This window comes from Silene latifolia, chromosome X, assembly GCF_048544455.1.
Source record: "Silene latifolia isolate original U9 population chromosome X, ASM4854445v1, whole genome shotgun sequence".
Lineage (NCBI taxonomy): Eukaryota > Viridiplantae > Streptophyta > Magnoliopsida > Caryophyllales > Caryophyllaceae > Silene > Silene latifolia.
The window spans coordinates 28838559-28853125 of NC_133537.1; the positions used below are offsets into that span (position 1 = coordinate 28838559).

Genomic DNA, 14567 nt, shown 5'->3' on the forward strand with positions numbered 1-14567 from the left:
ACGAAGTTATGGAGCGCCCGTCTAGTGGGCCTCAGACCCTGTCTGAGCCCTCCCAGCACCAACAGCCTCAACAACGGGCTCCTCCCGAGCCCCCGTGACTCCCTCAGCACCAACGGCCCAAACAACGGGCTCCTCACGAGCCTCTGTGGCTCCCTCGGCTCTAACAGCCTCCTCAGTAGGCTCCTCCTCCTCGGAAGCGTCCTCTACCACCGCCTCAAATGCACTCGCCAAAGTACTAACCGACCAGATCCACAACAAGACCTCTAAGGTCTCAGCAACGGACCTAGTATGCCAATAACACTCCCCTACCATCAGGACAAAACAAAAACGTCAGCCGAAATTTCGGCATTACGACGGCACAAAATGGACAAAGCCAAAAAAAAAAAAACCACCTACAAATGCAAAACAAAAACAAGGGTAAACCCGCCCAAACCCATCCAACAAAAACACTTCACGAAAAATAGCACAAAAAACAACTCGCCCTTCTTTTCAAGCAAAAGACGAGTCAATACAACAACAAAATTTTCAAAAAAAAACCACCTACACCTCAAAGCCCACACAAGGCCCGCAAAACAGCAATAAAAATTTCCGATACAACTGGGTACTTTTCACAGCTCAAAAAGGCAATTTTACGCCAATACGGACACAAACAGGTCAAAAATTCAAAGTACGACCACAACAAAGATTTAATCACGTCTCAAAGTGACCTAAACTACCGTTAAGGTCCATTTCAAGACAAACTGACTCAATTTAAGCTCAAACAGACGCTTGTTTGGGCCAAAATCTGTATATTGACCTAATAGGAAACAAGCCCGTCTGGTCTCGTTTGGCAAATTGGGCCGAGGAAGCTTAGAAGTTACAAAAAGCCCACGAATAGAAGAAGCCCGTGCGCTGTGGAATCATTAGGAAAAATTCAGGGAGACTTCAGGGAGATCAGGAAGAATAGAGAATAAGGAGGCGTTTATGGAAAGAAGCGTGGTAGGACTAATATTACTTGCCATAAAAGGAGTAGAAGACAACTAGGGTTCCTACCCTATAAATAGCCAAGGAGACAAGGAAAAATATTCATTCAAGAACTATCATACAAACATAACGCATTGTACTAGTTAGATCATCAAGCCGTACCCTTTGTACTCATTCTTATATTAAAAGGTAGTGCACTCATTGGAAGGGTACTGATACCCGTCGTTGTGAGTGCCAAAAATAATATTTATATTTCCTATTAAAACTAACCTAGGCTAGTGGTAACAGGGTCGAACCACAAGGAGACGAATGTAATTAATAATTGTCTAATTCTAGTCTACGGTAACGAATGTGGGGGTTGAATTGATTTGGTCTAAAGCTAAAGGCAATAAACTAAATAGACGGATAAAACGGATAAAAGAAGGGGTACTAGGATGGTCGGTTCACTATAATTTCGGCAGCAGCATACTAAGTAGGTCTAAATCAAACACATGAGGCGGGAAAACAAGAGGTCCTCTCGGTCCACTCTTAACAAGTAGCATCTTTCGATCTCGCTACAAGCCCCTAATATCACTAATACTGACTTTCGTCCTGAAAAGTGACTAAAAACCAAAACTTTACCTATCTTTCGATCTCATCATAGTTTAGTCATTTTAATTGATGGTCAATCAACCTTCCCTATCTTTCGATCTAATGGGTCAGTCATATCCTAAACATTCAACTAGTCGCGTGCACTCGATTCGTCAAATATAGAAATTAAAACAATTAAAACGAAGGTAACACCTCACGTGGCCAGTCGATCGACCAAGTATGGCAGTCGATCGACTGACACGCGATTTCAGGGCACTATTCTAATGCCGCCTAATCCTACAGATCCCCTACATCCTAGCACGAATAATTTAGCTACTCATGACTGTAGTGGAAACAACAATAACATTAAGGATTAAAACTACTGATTTCATGCCTGAATTAACGGAATAAAAGATTAGCATAAAATGATAATTATGGCTTCGGGAAATTAACTATCAATTCCTATACTATCAACACAATAAAGATGAACTGAAATAAGAGTAGGGGAATACCGAAATTGCAGAGGAATTGTAACGGAATGATTAATAGCATAAACAAAAATCCAATGCGAAAACAATATTTCGAACCCTAGTTATTTCCTAAAGAACTGTATGCTAAACTTGAATAAAAATTGGATGATTATTCTGCAAACCTAGCTTACGTTATATAGAATACAATGTAGCTCTTATTTCCAAAACCTAAATACAATGGGCTTCAAGTTCCTCGATCTTTTAATTCACGTCTGAAGTATCGGTCTGTTCGATCGACTGATGGAACTGGTCGATCGACTGGTCTATGCTGAACAGTAGCTACTGGAACCCGTGGGTTGGTCGATCGACTGAAGGCAGTGGGATCGACTGAAGTAGCTGATACTTGACTTCTAACTTCTCGTGGACTTGTCTTTCGGGCCTCGAAGTGCGCACCAAGCTCGTTCCTTGAGTAAATACTTCACGTCAAATGCAGTGCAAGATACTCGGGGACGGATTTGGCTCAAAATCTACTCATTTCCGCATAAATCTGCAATATTACATAAAAATACGAAAGTGGACGAAATGGGGTAAATAGTAGCCTTAAACTACATAAATGAGCTCTGAAATGCGTGTAAAATAGGGTGTAAAACATCATATAAAAGACACGCATCAAACTTCCCCAAACCAATTGAATAGCCTAAACCGATTTAATTCACAACTAACAATCAATTAGAGATGTGAATCATGCAAACGAGTTATAGAGTCGTTAAATACTGCTGAACCGTTGACTATAGAGACTTATCAAATTGGATTCTCACGGGTCGCTCAAATCACTCAATAAATACAGGTGAATATAAGTATAAGATAGAAAGAATTCATTTTGTAAAGACTCTCACCTAACTACGACCTATAAGAACATGCCTGCAATATATATAATATGAAAGTAATCTCTATGACCGTACATATGCATTCCAACCGAACAAATGACCATGACACACGCCGAGGTATATATAGGATATGTGAGGTAATGGGCAGAAAGAGGCAAAACATTTATGGAAACGTGGGGGTACAGGTGATCAAGCTAGTACCGAAACAAAGCCATATAACAATATCCTCTTCTTGCTCAAAATTCAATCGATACGGTGCTATAGCAAGCACAAAACTCACAATCTCCGTAATAAATCAACTCCCCCTAATATATAAATGAAACATGGGAGCAAAAATCGCTATTTGATAAAGAATTGAATCGTGCGAAATGATTTTTTCTCTTTCTCTTCTCGGGTCCCAGTCGATCGACCGATGATGCCAGTCGATCGACTGCCTATACAGTACAACACTCTTTTTTTTTTCTTTTTCGAATCATTTTTCTCTTCTTTTTTTTTCTCTTTTCTATTTCTTTCTTTCCTTTCATCTTCCCAACAACATCTCAAACATGAGCATATGCTACCAAAAACGTAGTAACAATCCCAAAAACATAAACTACTAGCTTGACAAGGGCAGGCTAAATGTAGGATGTAGTAATGGGACAAAAAGGTTGTTTTTGGCAGTGTGGAGCTTATGGGTAAAATGAGAAAAGGGGACCTCTTCCACATGTGTCAACTAACCACAAACCGAATGCATACAGGTATTAAGAAGATTAAGTTCATATTTATGCAAATTAATGAAACATGTCTCATAAGGAGTAACTACTCACATCCTAGATAAACTGGTCATAGATGTCACCAGTTATAGGCTCTAATAACTCATAAAATATAAGTAGTTTGCCAAAAATCTAAGTTAAGTCTAAAGTCCAGCAAGAAATTAACGAAAACTCGTAGATATGCATTTATGATTCTACTAATAACATGTTAATCAGCAAGGCTTAGGCAAAAACAGATGCAAATGCAATGTCATCATTGAAATACTACCGTTCCGACTCGACCTACATGCTAAAATAAACATGCATTTTTTTTGAAATTTTTGAAATTTTTCAATTTTTTGAATTTTATATATATGAGAAACGAAATAAACAAATGCAAACTGAAATATAAACATGAATGCAAGCAAATGATATGCGACGCAAAACCCTTCCCCAAACAAAATCGCACAATGTCCCCATTGTGCAAAATCATGTAATGAAGAAAAGGGAAACGGGAATTGCGAGAAAAACTATAAAGGACATGAAGTAAGGCTTAGAAAGTCACAAGACTTTAAGCGCAGCAAAAGGAAACCTCAACAAACCAGCGTGAGCTAGGAGGTTTCAGTAGCCAGCAGTGCTACCAAAAAGTACCTGAAAAGACAAAGGAACCACGCATAAGTCCGAGAAAACAATTTTTGAAGCAGTATAATGTGCATAAGATGAAGAAATTGAAGAAAACAGAATTATGTCGGAAAATAAAGAGAAGGAAAGACTCCCTCAATTCCGCAAAACGACCAAACACAGCAGGGGAAAGGTCGTGAATAGGTACATCAGCAGGCAACGGTCGATCGACCATCTCACCCAGTCGATCGACCAGGTGAACAGGAACAGAAGCTCCTGGAACTGTGCAGCTCAGTCGATCGACCATAAGGATCAGTCGATCGATTGGAAATACTGCTGTAACTTTCTGATTTCTCAATTAGCTCGAGAACTTGAGCTAATAAGGTCCAAAAACCTGCAAATGCACAATAATACGTGCCCAAAATTGCGCAAAACCCAAAGTAACCATCCTAAGTGTTTAAAATCCTAAGCGAACGGAATAAAATGCGAAATCTCGCGCACACAAAAGCAATAAATAAAAAGGTTCAAAAGCAAATATAATGTAAATGTTTTGAAGAAGTCTCAATCAACTAATAGTTGATCAAGAACGGCCATGGAATGGCCCACTTGACTGGCTTCTGGCTACAAGAGGTAGCCTCAACAGTGCTCGTCTGCTCAGCGGCACTCTTCTCAACTTCTTCGTCCGACAAGCTCAACGGATCAACATGTCGGGCATCTTCCCACTCAATGACCTCCTCTCACTCGTCGGAATCCAGATCTGACTCCGTTGCTTTGACTGGCTCATCTTCGGGCTCCTCATCAGTGCCATAGCTAAGGCATCCTAGACCACCTCTTTGAACAATTGGCTCCTTCACAGCTGGAACAACATATGACTCTTCCTTCCCCAAACCAGCTCCTGCAATATCTAAAACAGTAGAATCTTCCTCCACTTTGCTCCCAATCTGGGGCGGAGGTGTCACAACAGGAGTAGGAATAGAGACAGGCATATTAGGAAGTATAAAATAAGATTTCTTTTCAGAAACCGTATTGCATATGACAGGCCACATGGGGTCTTTCTTCCTAGCTATATGGGCAAAGACAATGGAATGCTTGCCTACCTTAAAGGTCAAAGTTCCCGAACCAACATCAATAACTGCACCAGCAGTGTGTAGGAATGGTCTACCCAAAATGATAGGGATGTGGGCATCTTCGGGCACATCGAGCACAACGAAGTCAACAGGGAAGAAAAACTTCCCTATTTGCACGGGGATGTCCTCTAAGACTCCTATTGGCTGGACCGCAGAGCGATCAGCCATCTGTAGTGTCATGTTGGTCACTGCAAACCTAGTCAATTTCATCTTCCTAGCAAGACTCAAGGGCATTACACTAATAATGGATCCTAGGTCACATAAGGCTTTCTCTATAGGAAAGGTGCCAATATTACATGGGACAGAAAAACTACCCGTGTCTTCTAGCTTAAGGGGTGAAGTATGGGTCAAATAAGAGCATGTCTCCTCAGTGAGTGCGACAGTGTGCACAGTTTCAAGTGACTTCTTTTTAGACAGTAATTGGTTCATGAATTTTGTGTAAGCAGGCACTTGATTGACTAATTCGAGGAAAGGAACTTGCACATTAAAACTACGAATAACTTTTTCAAACTTATTAAATGATATCTGTTCCTTTGTCGGCACCAATCTCTCTGGATAAGGGGCTGAAAGTAGCAACTTAGCCCGCTCCTCTAGATCTCTCATGCCGGCATCGGTGGACTTAGGCTGGAAGTCCACAACCTTCTCCTTGTTGTAGCTCGACCCCTCTTCAGACCGTCTCAAATGTGAACCATTAATCGACAAAGGGTCGTACTTCGGAACCGGAACAGACCCATCAGCATTCGGGTCTGTCCTCAATATTTTCGGGCCAGTAGTACCCCGAAACAAGTGGTCCCTCAAGTTGTCGGGCATTGGAGGACGAAAAGAATCACCTTCAGTAGCAATCTCAGTCGATCGACCAGTACAAGACCAGAAGCTACTGTTTGTCGCACTTCAATCGATCGACCGGGTATGTCAGTCGATCTACTGACATACCTGCTGATCGTCTTTTTCTTGCTTTTGTTCGTTCCAGCTTTCTTCTGACTCGGTTCTGCCTCATCTTTTTCAGGGGCATCCTCTATCATAGCAGGCCCTTCAAGGGTAGATCTACTCCTCAAAGTGATAGCATTGAGGGTCTCTTTTTGCTCCGTCTGAGTCGGTAAGTGTCCCGGGGCTCGAGTTGTGCTCTTACTAGCCAATTGGACAATTTGGCTCTCCAACATCTTCATCCCGGCCTCTCTAGCCTGGGATTCCTTCAGCAACAAATTCTTTAACTCATTGAAATCAGAACCTTGGGTTTGTTGCTGCTGCTGTGGGACATACAGAGGCTTTTGGAACTGTTGTTGCTTATGAGGGGGCACATAGTTCTGCTGCTGCTGCTGCTGTGGAGGTTGAGTCGGATTCAAAACATTTTGGCTACTCCACCTCAGGTTGGGGTGGACATTCGGCTCATAGTAAGTATTTGTTTGCCTATAATGTTGAAAGGCAGCGCAAGACTCGAAAGGACTAGGACAATTGTCTGAAACATGTCCCTCAGCTCCACATCTTTTACAGACGAAAGGACCGTCTGAGACAGCATTTACATGGTAAATCCCTCCTTTGGAAGCTCCTCCCAATTCGTACTTGTCAAATCTCGTCGTGAGAGCTTCTAATGCAGCTACAGAAGGAGATTCAGCAGCTCTCCTTTGATTTCCCCGGGAATTCCCATACTCAGCTTTGTGGGTGGCCAAGTCATCAATGATCTTCCACCCCTTAGTCTCTCCCATATTCTCCTGGAATCTGCCTTTAGCTGTCGCATCAAGGATAGCCCTTTGATCGTCATATAGCCCATTGTAGAACTGATTGCATAGGCTCCACTTCTCAAACCCATGATGCGGAATGGTTCGCACCAGTTTCTTGAAATGGACCCATGCCTCATGAAAGTTCTCATCAGGCCCCTGTTTAAAGCTCGTGATTTGAGCTCTAATAGCATTCGTCTTCAAGGCAGAAAAGTACTTCTTGTAGAATGCCAAGGCCAAAGAATTCCAGTCGGTGATCCCATTAGCAGCTCGGTCCAGATTTTTTTACCACTCCCTTACAGCATCGCGGAGTGAGAATATAAACATGGTCTCCTTTATCTGGTCCTGGGTCACATCGGTCGGCGGGGGTATAGAGCAGCAATAATCAATAAAAATCTCCATATGCTTGGCTGCATCTTCATTTGCCGCTCCCCCGAATTGGTTCCTCTCAACCAAGTTGATATAAGCAGGCTTCGGTTCGAATTTCCTATCAGCTCCAGGTAATTAAAACCCCTTGTATAGATTTGCAGCTGTCGGCTCAGAGTGACTTACTATACTCGCTTCTTCAGCCATAACTGGAAGTTCTGGAGAAGTGACTGTCTCAGCTGAAGAAGTGGAAATGGGTGATGAAGGTGGATCCTCTTCGTATAGCTCGTTCTCGTAGTAACTAGACAGAGTACTCAGCTCCTCCCTTGTCGGCAATATCCTAGATGATCGTCTCAACTCACGCAAGGTCTTCTCAATCTCAGGATTGAAAGGTACTAATTCACCACCCTGTGACCTGCGCATAAGAGGAAACTACAAAAAGAATATGAGAATAGTTTAAGGAACGAATGTTCCTTAAACTAAGAAACAGACTAAAATAAAACAACTAAATATTAGAACAATTGCCTCCCCGACAACGGCGCCAAAATTTGATACCCGTCGTTGTGAGTACCAAAAATAATATTTATATTTCCTATTAAAACTAACCAAGGCTAGTGGTAACAGGGTCGAACCACAAGGAGGCGAATGTAATTAATAATTGTCTAATTCTAGTCTAAGGTAACGAATGTGGGGGTTGAATTAATTTGGTCTATAGCTAAAGGCAATAAACTAAATAGACGGATAAAACAGATAAAAGAAGGGGTACTAGGATGGTCGGTTCACTATAGTTTCGGCAGCAGCATACTAAGTAGGTCTAAATCAAACACATGAGGCGGGAAAACAAGAGGTCCTCTCGGTCCACTCTTAACATCTAGAATCTTTCGATCTCACTACAAGCCCCTAATATCACTAATACTGACTTTCATCCTGAAAAGTGACTAAAAACCTAAACTTTACCTATCTTTCGATCTCAGCATAGTTTAGTCATTTTAATTTATGGTCAATCAACCTTCCCTATCTTTCGATCTAATGGGTCAGTCATATCCTACACATTCAACTAGTCGCGTGCACTCGATTCGTCCAATATAGAAATTAAAACAATTAAAACGAAGGTAACACCTCACGTGGTCAGTCGATCGACCAAGTATGGCAGTCGATCGACTGACACGCGATTTTAGGGCACTATTCTAATGCCGCCTAATCCTACAGATCCCCTACATCCTAGCACGAATAATTTAGCTACTCATGACTATAGTGGAAACAACAATAATATTAAGGATTAAAACTACTGATTTCATGCCTGAATTAACGGAATAAAAGATTAGCATAAAATGATAATTATGGCTTCGGGAAACTAACTATCAATTCCTATACTATCAACACAATAAAGATGAACTTAAATAAGAGTAGGGGAATACCGAAATTGCAGAGGAATTGTAACGGAAAGATTAATAGCATAAATGAAAATCCAATGCGAAAACAATATTCCGAACCCTAATTATTTCCTAAAGAACTGTATGCTAAACTTGAATAAAAATTGGATGATTATTCTGCAAACCTAGCTTACGTTATATAGAATACAACGTAGCTCTTATTTCCAAAACCTAAATACAATGGGCTTCAAGTTCCTCGATCTTTTAATTCACGTCTGAAGTATCGGTTTGGTCGATCGACTGATGGGACTGGTCGATCGACTGGTCTATGCTGAACAGTAGCTACTGGAACCCATGGGTTGGTCGATCGACTGAAGGCAGTGGTCGATCGACTGAAGTAGCTGATACTTGACTTCTAACTTCTCGTGGACTTCTCTTTCGGGCCTCGAAATGCGCACCAAGCTCGTTCCTTGAGTAAATACTTCACGTCAAATGCAGTGCAAGATACTCGGGGACGGATTTGGCTCAAAATCTACTCATTTTCGCATAAATCTGCAATATTTCAGGCCACTATTCTAATGCCGCCTAATCCTACAGATCCCCTACATCCTAGCACGAATAATTTAGCTTCTCATGACTATAGTGGAAACAACAATAATATTAAGGATTAAAACTACTGATTTCATGCCTGAATTAACGGAATAAAAGATTAGCATAAAATGATAATTATGGCTTCGGGAAACTAACTATCAATTCCTATACTATCAACACAATAAAGATGAACTGAAATAAGAGTAGGGGAATACCGAAATTGAAGATGAATTGTAACGGAAAGATTAATAGCATAAACGAAAATCCAATGCGAAAACAATATTCCAAACCCTAATTATTTCCTAAAGAACTGCATGCTAAACTTGAATAAAAATTGGATGATTATTCTGCAAACCTAGCTTACGTTATATAGAATACAACGTAGCTCTTATTTCCAAAACCTAAATACAATGGGCTTCAAGTTCCTCGATCTTTTAATTCACGTCTGAAGTATCGGTTTGGTCGATCGATCGATGGGGGTCGATCGATCGGGTCTATCTTGAACAAGAGCTACCTGGAACCCATGGGTTGGTCGATCGACTGAAGGCAGTGGTCGATCGACTGAAGTAGCTGATACTTGACTTCTAACTTCTCGTGGACTTCTCTTTCGGGCCTCGAAATGCGCACCAAGCTCGTTCCTTGAGTAAATACTTCACGTCAAATGCAGTGCAAGATACTCGGGGACGGATTTGGCTCAAAATCTACTCATTTCCGCATAAATCTGCAATATTACATAAAAATACGAAAGTGGACGAAATGGGGCAAATAGTAGCCTTAAACTACATAAATGAGCTCTGAAATGCGTGTAAAATGGGGTGTAAAACATCATATAAAAGACAAGTATCAGGTACCATCCCTTCCCGCGGTCGTTTTCCAAATTGGGTTTTCCGCGTCACCAAATCTCTTGTGTTAACCTTTTATGTACATCTTTAATTTCTTTATTTAGGATTAACATAAACACTCAATCAACGTACAACGAGTAAGACCACATTGACCTTGCTTAACCTAATTCGGTAGAAAATTACCAAAACAGTTTGGCGCTCACCATGGGGCATTGTGGTCGTCAATCGTTAATTACTCAGACATATAATGGACAAACAAACACCAACAGCTGTGTCAGGGAGCGTTCAGCTATCGATACCACTAAATCCTATCCAAAATCCAGCATCAGCGGCTCAAACTCAGGCCCCCGGACACACACCAAGAATCACAACCGTGACAAAAGCCACTCTGCCTCCCAAAACTCCTATTGTGGTGGCACAACCCAGATCAGACAGGGGAACAGGAAGTTCAGGCCTTACTCCACTGCCAAGTCCAACACAAACCTTGCTTAGTGGCATGGAAAATCTGCAGAAGGTCATGAAAGGTATGCGAGAAGACCAGAGGAAGGCAGAAGCTGAGGCAAGGAAGAGGAAAAGGGAACTCTAGGCACATATAGACATCCTGAGACAACAATCCAGCACACGAGCAAGCGCGGAGGATGAAGGTCGTGCCCAGTAGCAGATCTCACATAGAGGGCATCAGGCAGTAAGAGTCAACCTCGGCAGATACCAGCCGAACTGGTAACAAGATTAGATCTGACAGCAGTACCAACAGGAGAAAGGATAATCCTGCAAGGACTTCGATACCTCACACCAGACAGCTGGCAGCCCGCCAGCCGTGTGGGAATACAACTAGGTAAAATCCCAGTTGGTAAACTCGTGACAACTACCCAACCACCAGGTGCAGGATCCATGGTAGTCCGCAGGTAAGCTGGCACCAGGGAACGTTCGTGACTTCAGCTCCATTAGGTACCACGCCGCATCAGAATCCTCAAGAATTCGGGCCTTGAAGTAGCACTCTAAATCAGCAGATTGTAGACAGACGCAGCTCGGACTCAGGATGCCTGACCAATCAGCAGTATCTAGAACTGAGGGAGATGCTAAGCAGGGTCCCAGGACTGCCACCTCCACTCGAGAAGGCAGCACCAGACAGTTATGCTGACTCGCAATTCGTGGATGCAATATTTGTTATCGCCATGCAAAAGGGATTCACAAATCCAAACATGTCTCTCTTTGATGGCACAACAGATCCCTTTGACCACATAAGCCAATACAAGCAGAAAATGATGACAGTGACAGTTGTAGGACACGTAAAAGAAGCATGTATGTGCAAGGGGTTTGGATCTACACTGTCGGGGCTAGCACTCCGATGGCTCGTAATTTTGCCTAACAGATCAATATCCACGTTTGCCGACCTGGTAAACGCATTCACTCAGCAATTCGCAAGCAGCCGGAAGCCACAAAAGCATGCAGGCGACTTGTATAGAATTGTTCAAGGAGCAAGTGAGACCATTGGAGAGTACAACACTAGATTTAACGATGAGAAGGTGGTAGTACGAGAATGTGACATGTCAACAGCAGTGGATGCCTTCAGAAGGGGCCTACACCATGAGTCAGACCTGTATAAGCAGCTGACTATGCACCCTTGCCATAGCTTTGAAGCAGTGCAAGAAAAGGCAACAGCTGCGATCAGACTAAAAGAAGATATCCTAGCCAGAGCCATCATACCAAGTACGTCAAGCGTATCCAGCGCATCGGCCATGGAGAAGTCAAATAGAAAGTAACCCACCAGCAAGAAAGAGGAAAGATACATGCCATATGGTAGGGGAGTCAACAGAATCGATGCTGGCAGAGTATGGATTAACAACTGGCGTTGGAGGAATCGTGAAAGCACTTAGAGAGATGGGAGAAGGGGTAAGGTGGCCCAGGCCACCAGTAGAAGGACAGTCATGGCGAAAAGACAGTAAGAAAAAATGTGAGTTCCATCGTGACATCTGGCATAACACGGAGGATTGCAACACGCTGCGCAGGGAGATTAAGCGCCTATACGAGCAAGGGGAACTGAGCCACCTATTACCACGTGGGGGCAAGCAACATGATAAGGTTGGCTCCGTAAAGCCTGCAACGCCACCTACATGCACCAAGATAATAAACGTGATAACAAGCGGCTCAGACTTAAGCGCATTGACATATTCAGCAGCCAAAAGGCGTGCTACTGAGACTAAGGGAGATAGGCCAGAAGCTTCCTGTAGAATTTCTCACAGTGACCTGCCAGGTGTTGCTTTTGACGAAGAGGATGTACATGACGGACAAAAACATCATGATGCACTTATCATAATACTGTCAATGGCTAATTGCACAGTTAGAAAGGCTCTGGTAGATACTGGTTGCTCGGTCAATCTAATTATGCTGAAAATCATAGAAAACATGGGATTCAGCGAGAAGGACTTGCAAAAGAAAATCGTCCCGCTGGTAGGGTTCAGTGGAGAGATAGCTAACTCACTGGGAGAAATCGTGATCCCAACCTATGCAGGAGGAGTTAATAAACAGGTAAGGTACTTGGTCATAGATGGACCATCTACCTACAATGTTATTCTCGGAAGACCATGTTTGCATCTGATAAAAGCAGTCCCCTTAACATACCATCAATGTGTAAAGTTCCCCACACCATGGGAGTAGAGACAATACGAGGAGACAAGGAGGAAGCTAGAGGCTGCTACAAGAAAGCGTTAAAGTGCACTGCCAGCCCCCCAGCATAGCAATTATAGAAGCAGCATGTCCAGGATTAGTACATTGAACCTCCAGCCTGTTGGAGCTTGTGTCCTCCAGTTAGTGCGGATAACGTCATTGCACATACACTTGTACGGACAAGTGGGAGCTTGTTGGGGTTGGTGTCCTTAACAGTTAGTGCAAGGACTTATAAACCTCTAAAAGGATCAAAGGGCATACTTTTGGTATTATTATCAGTTGATCCACGTTTATCAATAACGGTTGGCTTGCTAGATAAGTTTGACGTTATTGTCATACAGATGACGGTGATCAACTGGTCCCTAAAAGTCACACCTATAGGATACGTTCGAGAGATGTGACGGTATGAAAATACAGTCATGTAGATGCCAAATCTGACTAACCAGTTAGTCCGAGTTATTTGACTAGTGATTAGTCAAAAATATGATGTTGAGATATTATATTTAATACGGATTAAATATCATGGGCTAAGGCGAATTAACCAGTTAATTCGTAAAATTAAATATAAGCGATTTATATTTAATTAATGTATATTGAATAAATTATACAATATCGTCTTTGTCGGACATGTATTAATACTTCAACTAACCTGTGTTATTAGTTGATGTTTTAATAGCCGATAACCGATGACGATTTATAATATAAACCGCGTCATATACATCTTAGCGAGTTTTAGACCGGACCACGAGTTTAATAAGGAGGAAGTGGACAAGCCCACTCCCTCTGTTGAAGCTCTCGGCCGAACTGCACAAAAGGAGAGGCTCCCTCTCCTTTTGACCTAGACAATTCATTTTACAGTAAACTAGGGTTTCGAAGAGCATTCTTCTCTGTAGAAACCGAGATCTCACATCTCAAGAAAACTCACATCAGTTCTCCCAATATTGCAAGTCAATCGGAGAACACCATCTAGCACAAGGGCATATCTTGGACAAGTCTTGGGTGCAACTATTAGGAGGAAATCTCTGTTAATTTCTGTTCTTTACGCCGCACTATAAAGGACCCGAGGTTAATTCTTGTTCCTTATCGTTTCTTTATTGTATTTATGTTTTATGACGATAATCGCATGCTAAATTTACGTTATAGTCCTAAATTTAGAGGGTCTTATACGGATATAACCCTCAAGTGGTATCAGAGCGAGGCCACGTAAATTTTTCTATGTGTTTTTCATAAAACGATTATGAAACGATGATTTTGTGCATTGAAAACCGTGCGGCTCTTTACACGGCTGATTTTGTTTTCAATTCGTTTTTGCATCTTGTTATTTTATACAGATATTATAGCAATATGTTAAAGTTTTGTCAATTATAAAATTGATTTTATGCGTTTTTGATCAAAATTGTTTTGATTTTGTATCATAAAACTTGTTTCACGAGGGTTTGGAGTTTTTCAGAAAGTTTTGTACTCGATCGAACAAGTTTTTAATCGATCGAGTGTGTTTTTCTGTCATGTTTTGTTCGATCGAGTCCCTGTTGTACTCGATCGACCCCTTTTCAAAACCCTACTGCTCGATCGAGTTGTCCTCGTACTCGATCGAGCAGATTTGCTGATTAAAGTACTCGATCGACCACGGTTGATCGATCGAGC

The 14567-nt window shown here is 42.0% G+C and overlaps 1 protein-coding gene across 1 annotated transcript; it reads left to right on the forward strand.

Moving 5' to 3' along the window:
* The first annotated feature begins 12077 nt into the window (after positions 1 to 12077).
* On the forward strand, positions 12078 to 14263 carry LOC141617105 (uncharacterized). The gene is made up of 3 exons (XM_074434281.1): positions 12078 to 12321; positions 12433 to 12785; positions 14255 to 14263. Exons 1-3 carry the CDS (start codon positions 12078 to 12080, stop codon positions 14261 to 14263), a joined length of 606 nt encoding a protein of 201 aa, XP_074290382.1.
* Positions 14264 to 14567: the final 304 nt, after the last annotated feature.